This window comes from Cavia porcellus, unplaced genomic scaffold, assembly GCF_034190915.1.
Source record: "Cavia porcellus strain 051 isolate PalLab524CR breed Dunkin Hartley unplaced genomic scaffold, mCavPor4.1 scaffold_20, whole genome shotgun sequence".
Taxonomy (NCBI): domain Eukaryota; kingdom Metazoa; phylum Chordata; class Mammalia; order Rodentia; family Caviidae; genus Cavia; species Cavia porcellus.
The window spans coordinates 24,241,933-24,250,672 of NW_026947503.1; the positions used below are offsets into that span (position 1 = coordinate 24,241,933).

An 8,740-nucleotide genomic window follows, 5' to 3' on the forward strand; every position below is an offset into this window, starting at 1 on the left:
CAGAAAAAAAATGAACAGTAGGAAATCACTAGTTAATGGATTACATATTGTCATCTTAGAAATAATTGTTCAAGTCGTTTTAATTCACAAGAGGCCGGGCATTCTCTTTGGATCTTGGCCTCGGATTTGAAGGATGCAGTGGTCACAGTGCCGCGGTCCATCAGCACCACGGGATGTGAAAAACACGCTTGCCCTCGCAAATCATCTTTCTGCTCAGCCTTTGAGTGCTCTGGGTCATGAAAGCCTCAAGGCTTCTCTCCCCCGTGGGGGGAGAAACGCAAGCGGATTACTCGGTAACCAGGGGGAAGTGTGAGGCCTTCTGCCTCGGGAAGGTCTTCCTCAGCTTTGGGTCATCTCCTTGGCTTGGGGAAATGTTGGGGGAGGGGGCAGGAGACGTCCTCCACTCCAGCGAAGGACCCTGTCCTTCCTGCAAGGCAGTCCGCGGGAGGCAGAGCCTGAGTCCTGCAGCGTGTGGGACCCCCAGCACTTGAGTGCACTTAGAACCCAGGGCACAGATGGCCCCACCGCCTCCTGGGGATCGCGCTGCACTGAAGGAAGCTGCCTGCGCGCAAGTCCCAGGGTACAGAGAGAAGTTAAAACAGATTTAGACAGCCAAAAAGAAACCCGTTGTCTAGGCCTTCGGCCGTGGAGACCAGAGAGGCGTCCCGTGGGGGTGGGAAAGAGGGAGAGAAGGGGGAGTCCACACCGGGAGGAGCGTGGGCTGACTTCCCACTAGGAAGCTGGGAAGGAGTTGGGGAGCCTGGTTGGGTCTCCAGGATTCCAAGGGGCGCTGGGCGCACCGAGGTGAGCTGGGGAGGAGGGGTGAGCTCGGGCTGAGTTTAACACGGATCTAGAGGTGGGAGGTGGGATGTCCCCAGTGCTGGCCTCAGGGTGGCTGGGTAGGACCCCGAGGCCCCGCGGGAGGAAGACCCGCCCTCTACGTGGGGAGGAGCCTAGAAAAGGGGATGGGTCCTGGTGGAGAGAGGAGGATCCCCGTACCCAAGGGCTCCGGGCCGTTAGCGCCGGGAGCCACAACTGCTCTGCCGAAATTGCACCTCCTGCAGGGACCAAGTGGCGTGGGCCGAGCGCTCGCTCACCCCCAGCGCGCGCAGCCTGGTCGGGTGGCCCGCGGAGCTTGACCTTGGGGAAAACCGGTCGTCTGGTTGCGCAGTTTCAAGAAGTCCGACTACCTTGACGTACACTTGGAAAGAGCCGGCTTCGAGCCTCTTCTAGCGCCAAAGCGCCCGCCCACCCTGGCGATCCCCATGCACCTGCCGGGCTGCGCGCCTGCCATGACCGAGGGCAGCTTCTCGCTCGCTGGCCACTTGCTCCGCAGCCCGGGTGGCAGCACCTCGCGGCTGCACAGCATCGAGGCCATCCTGGGGTTTACGAAGGACGATGGGATCCTCGGCACCTTCCCGGTGGAGCGGGGCGCCAGGGGCGCAAAGGAGAGGGAGAGAAGGCTGGGTGCGCGGCCCGCCTGCCCCAAAGCCCCCGGGGGAGGCGAGGAGCCCTCGCCCCCGACAGCCCCAGCGTCCGCCCCGGAGTACGAAGGTGAGTGTGTGCTCCCCGCTGCCGCGAGGCCCTTGAAAATAACGCTCCCCTACTAACTTTTACCACTAAGTCAACTGGGCAAGGGGCTGGCGGAAGCGTGCAACTGGGGCTCAGGGAAGGCTTGTGCTCACCCTGCAGCTTCCATTCCTGACCTCCCGAGGCCAACTCTTAGCCTCAGGGGCGCTGGCTAGGGACCACAGGGGACAGCGTCGGCCCAGTACCTCTGACCCGGGGGGCCTCGTCGCCCCAGTCTCTCGCCCCTATTGCCCCAAGGACCCCGGAGAGGCACGTCCGAGCCCAGGGCTCCCTGTCGGGCCAGCTGCGGGAGACGCTAAGCTGTCGGAGGAGGAGCAGCCCAAAAAGAAACACCGGAGGAACCGCACGACTTTCACCACCTACCAACTGCACGAGCTGGAGCGCGCGTTCGAGAAGTCTCACTACCCCGATGTATACAGCCGCGAGGAACTGGCGGGCAAAGTCAACCTACCCGAGGTCCGCGTGCAGGTAAAGCGCCTGGATGGAGGGAAGGGAACTTTGAGAATGCCCGAGGCCTAAAATGCAGTCAGCGTCCCTCTGAATTCACCGGCGTCCTTGAATTTACTGTGGTACATCCTGGGCTTGTCCCGAGCATAGCTCCAAAGAAGCATCACAGAGGTTCCCCACTCCCCACCCTTTGGAGAATTTATAGTATGATTCAGTCCTTAAAGAGGGTGCTGAGCAGAAAGGAAATTTAGGTATAGGCTGGAGGGTCACTGTATTCTTCCATCCAGAGGCCACCGGCCTCACTAGCTCCACGCACAATACTAAAAACAAAAGCCCAGTCTAAAGACAGGAGCTTGGCCTTTTGCAGTTGAAACTCTTCTTAGATTTATTTAAGAAACTTAACTTTCCTTCCCTGGTTTCCATCCAACCAAATTTCGCGGTGCGGAGGCCTTTTATTTTTATTGTAAAGGGGTTTTCACTTTAATTAAAGCTGAATTATCTTTAATCCCTGATCATTAAAATATTTGAAAGCCTTAAATATTTGCTAGTCATCTGTGAAAAATCTGGGAGGATTTCCAAATTGGGAGAGTTTACAGGGGACTGAAAGGGAGACACTGAGAACACATTTCAGTGCATCTGGAAGGCAGTGGAACTCAAACGGGATTTTGTGTGTGTGTGTCTGCTAAATTAGGTTTCCAGGAAGTGAGGACACTCAGGTGTTTGGACACATTTAGCTGTGACTTAAATGTAAAATGGGGCAAGCTCTTGCCTTTTGTGTCTTCTGTTCAGGTTAAGGGTTGAAATTAATGAGCAAAAGTCATGGTTTAAACAACATAGTTCCCTGATGTGACTTGAGATTAACTAACTAGCAAGGACAGTTCATTTCTCCAAATTCGAAGCAATGACGTGACAAATGATTGCACTGAAGTAGAGGAAACTTTAGCACCTGCTTTCTAGGGAAGGAGGAAGGCAAGGGAGAGGGGAAAATAAAGAGAAAGATGAAGAAAGGCCAAGGCAAAGACCTGCAGGGCCCAGGAGGATGCGGGCCCTTCCTACCTGGGCCCACCTCTTCAGGCCTCTTCATTTATTCAGGGGTCTGGCTTTGCCTCTAAATTGTGAAATTCTTGAGAAAAGTGCCTGAGACTGCTCCATCACCACAGGAGCAGCACAGTGTCTTAACACAGGAGTACAATGCTGTGGGGGACGAGGTGGGCTGTCTTCTGCCAGGGCAGCAGGAGCACTATAGCAGCCAATTGTCTCTCGCTTCAGCCCTGACACCTTGGATATTGTATCTGAGGGCCAGAGCTGAGAAAGCTGGGGACAGAGAGGGAAAGGCAGGTACACCCCTGGGACAGGAGCCTGCACCCATGTCTTCTTCCTTTTTTTTTTTTTTTTTTTTTTACTCTCAATACACACCTAAATCTGTCCTGGTGGCTTAGAGTCTTGGCTATGCAGATAAACTTTTTGTGGGAAACAGGCAGGAATACTTACACTTTTGTTCTTTTTTTTTTCCCCCTCCCAAATTGGAGCTCTGCTGAGGAGCAGGGTTACTATTTTCTTACTTACCCTGCAGGGCTGCCCCCTATTTCCCTTACTGACACAAAACTAATTTCTCCTTTCTGGGCTTGCAACTACCCCCACCCTGTCCCTTCAGAAATGTAACACGGAAGCCACCAGATGTGCCAAAATTCTTTCATGTTCTTGTCACCTAACCCAGTTCCTTCTGTCCTGCTTGTAAGGATGGAACTTGGGGATGAAACGCTTCTTATACTTACATTTCTGGCCCTTTTATCAAATCAGTAGTGAAAGATGCATTGGAAGACACTCGTAAAGTCTTGACAAGGACTCCTCTGTGAAGAAGAAAAACCCCTTGCATCCTCATTGAGCTAATGCCTAGGATAATGTCAAAAATAACTCCACAAAGTAAAACTAAATATAACAATCCCTAAGGATGATAATCTTTCAACGTAACTTATGAACAGAATCATAAATATTAAACAAATATCAATTAAGTGAGATAAACAACTTATTGAAACAGCAATTGAAATACATATATGGTAAAATAAGCCCATGTGTTTCTATTTAGCTATTATAATCAATAATTCCTGGAAATGGCTTATCTTAGTCTGATCTTGCCAGTATTTATACCTATCTGTATGTCAGAGGAAAAGGGTGGATAGATAACACGGGGATAATCGGAGACCAAAATGCAGTCTGAGGAAGGAACCAAACCCTGAAGGGTCAGGGGGGGCTGCCCACGAGCCGGTCGCCTGTTTCAAGGTCCTATGGTCTGTGGCAGAGCTAAATTCACTTTTCCCCTAAGCACCTGCTCCTGTCAGGAGGTGGAAACATGTAATAGCAGCCCAGGGTGAGAGAAACAGGGGAGAGGGTGGGGACGCCTAGGAAGAGAGGATGGGACAAAGAGACTGGGGGAGGCGAGAAAGGAGAAAAGAAACAGAAGGGAGAAAACGTGATGGATAAGAAACAGAGTGGCAGGAAAGACTGAGGTGAGGGGGAGCCCAGGGAGTGAAAGAAAGGCAGGTCTGAGCCTCTTGCTGTTGAGGAATAGATTTCCATGGGGGTGTCAAACGGGCCGGACTTTCCTGGTACAGGCACCGGGGCGCAGCGCCAGCCTCCGCTGCAACCCTGGCCTCCGTTGCAGTCCCAGCCTCCCCTGCAGCCCCGGGCTCCCCTGCAGCCCCGGGATCCCCTGCAGCCCCGACCTCCGCAGCAGTCCCGGCCTCCCCTGCAGCCCCAGCCTCTGCTGCAGCCCCAGCCTCCGCTGCAGCCCCAGCCCCCGATGCAGCCCCGGCCTCCCCTGCAGCCCGGCCTCCCCTGCAGCCCCGGCCTCCGCTGCAGCCCCTGGATCCCCTGCAGCCCCGGCCTCCGCTGCATCCTCAGCCTCCGCTGCAGCCCCAGCCTCCCCTGCATTCCCGGGCTCCCCTGCAGCCCCGGCCTTCGCTGCAGCCCCGGCCTCCCCTGCAGCCCCGGCCTCCGCTGCAGCCCCAGCCCCCGATGCAGCCCCAGCCTCTGCTGCAGCCCCAGCCTCCCCTGCAGCCCCGGCCTCCGCAGCAGCCCCAGCCTCCGCTGCAGCCCCAGCCTCCCCTGCAGCCCCGGCCTCCGCTGCAGCCCCGGCCTCCGCTGCAGCCCGGCCTCCCCTGCAGCCCCGGCCTCCGCTGCAGCCCCGGCCTCCCCTACAATCCCAGCCTCCCCTGCAGCCCCGGCCTCCGCTGCAGCCCGACGGTCGCTGTGCTTCCCTCGCAGGTGTGGTTCCAGAACCGACGGGCCAAGTGGCGGCGCCAAGAGAAACTGGAGGTGTCGTCCATGAAGCTGCAGGACTCGCCCCTCCTCTCCTTCAGCCGCTCCCCGCCCTCCGCGGCGCTGGCGCCCCTGGGCGCGGGCCCGGGCGGCGGCGGCGGGCCTCCGGGGGGCGCCCTGCCGCTGGAGTCGTGGCTCGGGCCGCCGCTGCCCGGAGGGGGCGCCACGGCGCTGCAGAGCCTGCCGGGCTTCGGGCCGCCGGCGCAGAGCCTGCCCGCCAGCTACACCCCGCCGCCCCCGCCGCCGCCGCCGCCGCCGCCCTTCCTGAGCTCCCCGCCGCTGGGCCCCGGCCTGCAGCCGCTCGGGCCCCCGCCGCCCGCCTACCCGTGCGGCCCCGGCTTCGGGGACAAGTTCCCGCTGGACGAGGCGGACCCGCGCAACAGCAGCATCGCCGCGCTGCGCCTGAAAGCCAAGGAGCACATCCAGGCCATCGGGAAGCCGTGGCCGGCGCTCTAGGGCCCCGGGAGCGTGCAGGGCGGGAGGCGACCCGAGCAGCCGCGCGCACCGTGCGCCCCGCTCTCCCCGGACCTCGCCCTCGGTGCTCTCCGCGCCCCGCCCGCGCATCAGGACTCGGCTGCTCCCGCCCGACTCAAGGGACAAAGCCAAGCCTCGGGCTCGTGGAGGACCCCAGGTCACCACTACGGACCCCCAGCCTTGCTGCTGGTGGGGAAGACATTGTTGGGATCCCGCTACCCCTACCCACGCTGGCGCCTGCGCCTCCCAACCCAGGGGGGCCCCGTCTCCCCAACATCGGCATTTCCCGTGGAAGGGGCATCAGAAAAATAGAGTTCGAGAAACTAAGTAGGTTCTAAGTATTTGGAAGGAGAATTAAATATTTGCTTCTTTGCATTTGATTGTGGTTAAGCGCTGTCAGGGTTGCAGGGCAGAAGTAAATGGGGTACGGGATACTCGGTGATGGACTCGGTGGGTCAAGGAATTAAGAGAATCACATGAGAACTCGGGGTCCCTTGTGCTGCAAATCCTGGGTACATTTGCCGCAGCAGAGCACAGTCCCCATTCTGGGACGCAGTCTCACCCTTCCTGAGCTCGTGCTTGGGGGCGCATAAGGTCTAAAGCTTAGGTGCCCGCGCGTTCCCATTTCTTCCTTACTCCAATAACGGCAGCAGTCGCTACTTTGACTCCAATAGAAAGCGTCTACACCACTTTCCCAGAGCATCCTAAGGTTCCAAAAGACCCTGCTCTGCTTTTTCTAGTCTGCTTGCCCCTATGGGCCTCTCTCAGATCATTTTGCTGGCTACTGGACTTGCTTAGTAGCCTCAATGACATTGGTTCTCCCGAGGACTGAAGCAGGGCGACTCTTTCTGAAGCCTGAGCTTCTCCATGGCTCCCCAGCTGGCACATCACCTTCCAACCTAGAGGTCTGTGCGTTGGCTGCCTGCAGCGCTCAACAGCTTCTAGGGCTATGAGCTGCAGCCCAGGGCGCCTAGTGTCAGTATCCTCATTTGCGGGGTGGGGATGGGATGCTGTGGCTTTGGTTCAGGAAAGAAATCTGAGACTTTCAGATGACTTTCAGGTACTTAGCAGTGTAGCAGCGGAGTGTCAGGCGAAGTCCAGGATTCCTGCCTGAAGGCCACTGTGCGTGCCATTGGCACTGGAACTGAGCACCTGCCCTTCTGCCCTGCCTGAAGCATGGAACCCCATATGGTTGTGGCCAAAGCCTTAACAGGGAATGTTGTTAGTGCAAGAGTAATGCTCTCTAGGTCCCTTTCCTGAAAGGATGTGCCTGATGTGGGTAAGAAAGATGGAATAAGATCACCTAAAGTTTTGTGTAAACTGCCAAGGACCGCACGAAAACTAATACACATAACTTGGAATCCTGGCGATGTTCCTGGCTGTTGTTCAGTTCCTGAAACTTATTTGGGAAATGAATGGTTATCTTGGGGCTGGGAGTAGGAGGACTGTCATCATGGATCCAGTCTTTGTCCTTTGGGTCATGAGAGGCTACTATGAGCCAAGGCTGGGTACCTAAAGGCCTCCATCTGATGCCCTGCACAGAGCAGGTGGTCAGTAAGGATTTACTGAACAGGTTATTTGTCCTGAGAGGGAGAGTGTAATATCTGCACTTTCCCTCACAAGTCTCCATGGAGAAACCAATGGAATGGCCTAAGTGATCCTAGGTCTTAGCAAGTAAAGAAAAACTAGCATAGGGTAAAGATATATGCAAATTTCTCCCAATTTGACCTACCTTCTGTGTCTTTTACTTCATTCTTTAATGTCCTACTTTTAAGAGGGATGATTGCTCTGGGGACTCTTAAATTCACTGGCCCCAGATAAGCACATGTGCTCAGCCCTCCTTCTCCTTACTACAGTCCTGGCTCCTGTGACAGTGCCCTTCCCACCAACAGCATTTTCCTCCTTTTCCATGGAGCATTTCCATAGTTACTCTACCTGTCTTTTCCCCTTCTTTTCTTTTTTAGTGAAATAAGGAAAGCCTGTGTAGTAACAGCTCCTGAGCATGCACCATGAGCATGAACTGGCTGGAACTTCTGTTTATTCCAGCTCCCGCACTTACAGAGTAAACTGTGGCAAGCTCTCCCTGCCTTAGTTCCCTAATTTATAAAACGAGACCAATAGCAGCCCTCGTAGGGTTGCTATGAGGTTTAACTAAGCAAATATAAACCTCTTAGAAGAGTGCAGCATCCACACACCAAGCCTTCAAACATCAGTAGCTTTTAGTATTTTTTGATCACTTTCCAAGGACTTGTCTTTGAAATACAAGTGAGGCTCACTGTTTTAGCTTAGACGGACTTAGAAGAATATTTATTCTCTTATAAAACTAAACAGGAGGAGGAAGTGGTAGAAAAGGTGTCTATGAAAAAATGAACAGAAAACCAGCAGTGCGAGACGCTAGGTTCTTATTAGATTCCTAAGAAGAGCTCATCAAGCCATGCTGGGCAGTGGGACTGGAGGTGTGAGTGCTGCCTCTAGGGAGATGTAGACGCACTCCTCCCTGTTCAGTCCTACAGCTCTAGGGGTTGGAGATTCACTGCCGACCTGGGAACTCAGGAGCTGGCAGGACCGGGATTCTGTAGACTCCGGTTGTCAGGATAGCGGCTTGCGGCTTTCGGAGAATGACCTGGGAGCTCTTTAACACGTGGTGCGACTGCTCAAGCTCAAGGCCACAAAGTGGGGAGAGGGCTCCCACAGCTAGTCTGCTACCTCTGGTGTGGGACAGTCACAAAGTTCTCTGTGAGCCAGAAGGGAAAACCTTCCCGGGTAAGCTTATATCACTTTCTCATGAATCACGTCCACTGGTTCTTAGTTCTTTCGTAATGAGGTTTCGGATTTGGCTCAAGCGACGCCAAATATCCACCAAAGAGAAGCAAGAATCAGCTGGGATGGTCTTACGGAGGTCAGGAAAAGG

General features: G+C 55.4%; 1 protein-coding gene across 3 annotated transcripts; it reads left to right on the forward strand.

The window, feature by feature from the left end:
* Window positions 1-325: 325 nt before the first annotated feature.
* Window positions 326-5,955, forward strand: Rax (retina and anterior neural fold homeobox). 3 transcript variants are annotated; one of them, XM_063231541.1, is made up of 4 exons: window positions 326-580; window positions 1,065-1,554; window positions 1,805-2,058; window positions 5,302-5,955. In XM_063231541.1, exons 2-4 carry the CDS (start codon window positions 1,266-1,268, stop codon window positions 5,809-5,811), a joined length of 1,053 nt encoding a protein of 350 aa, XP_063087611.1. In that variant the 5' UTR covers window positions 326-580; window positions 1,065-1,265; the 3' UTR covers window positions 5,812-5,955. The 3 variants fall into 3 exon arrangements, with proteins under 3 accessions (XP_063087611.1, XP_063087612.1, XP_063087610.1); XM_063231542.1 differs by lacking the exon at window positions 326-580 and adding an exon at window positions 787-804; XM_063231540.1 differs by lacking the exon at window positions 326-580 and having other exon boundaries at window positions 928-1,554.
* Window positions 5,956-8,740: the final 2,785 nt, after the last annotated feature.

Excerpts from the sequence above, each read along its gene's own strand:
- Rax (XM_063231541.1), top strand. The coding sequence starts at position 1,266 with ATGCACCTGCCGGGCTGCGCGCCTGCCATGACCGAGGGCAGCTTCTCG. Across the intron at positions 1,555-1,804 it reads GTCCGCCCCGGAGTACGAAG|TCTCTCGCCCCTATTGCCCC; the intron begins GTGAGTGTGTGC and ends TCGTCGCCCCAG. Across the intron at positions 2,059-5,301 it reads TACCCGAGGTCCGCGTGCAG|GTGTGGTTCCAGAACCGACG; the intron begins GTAAAGCGCCTG and ends CTTCCCTCGCAG.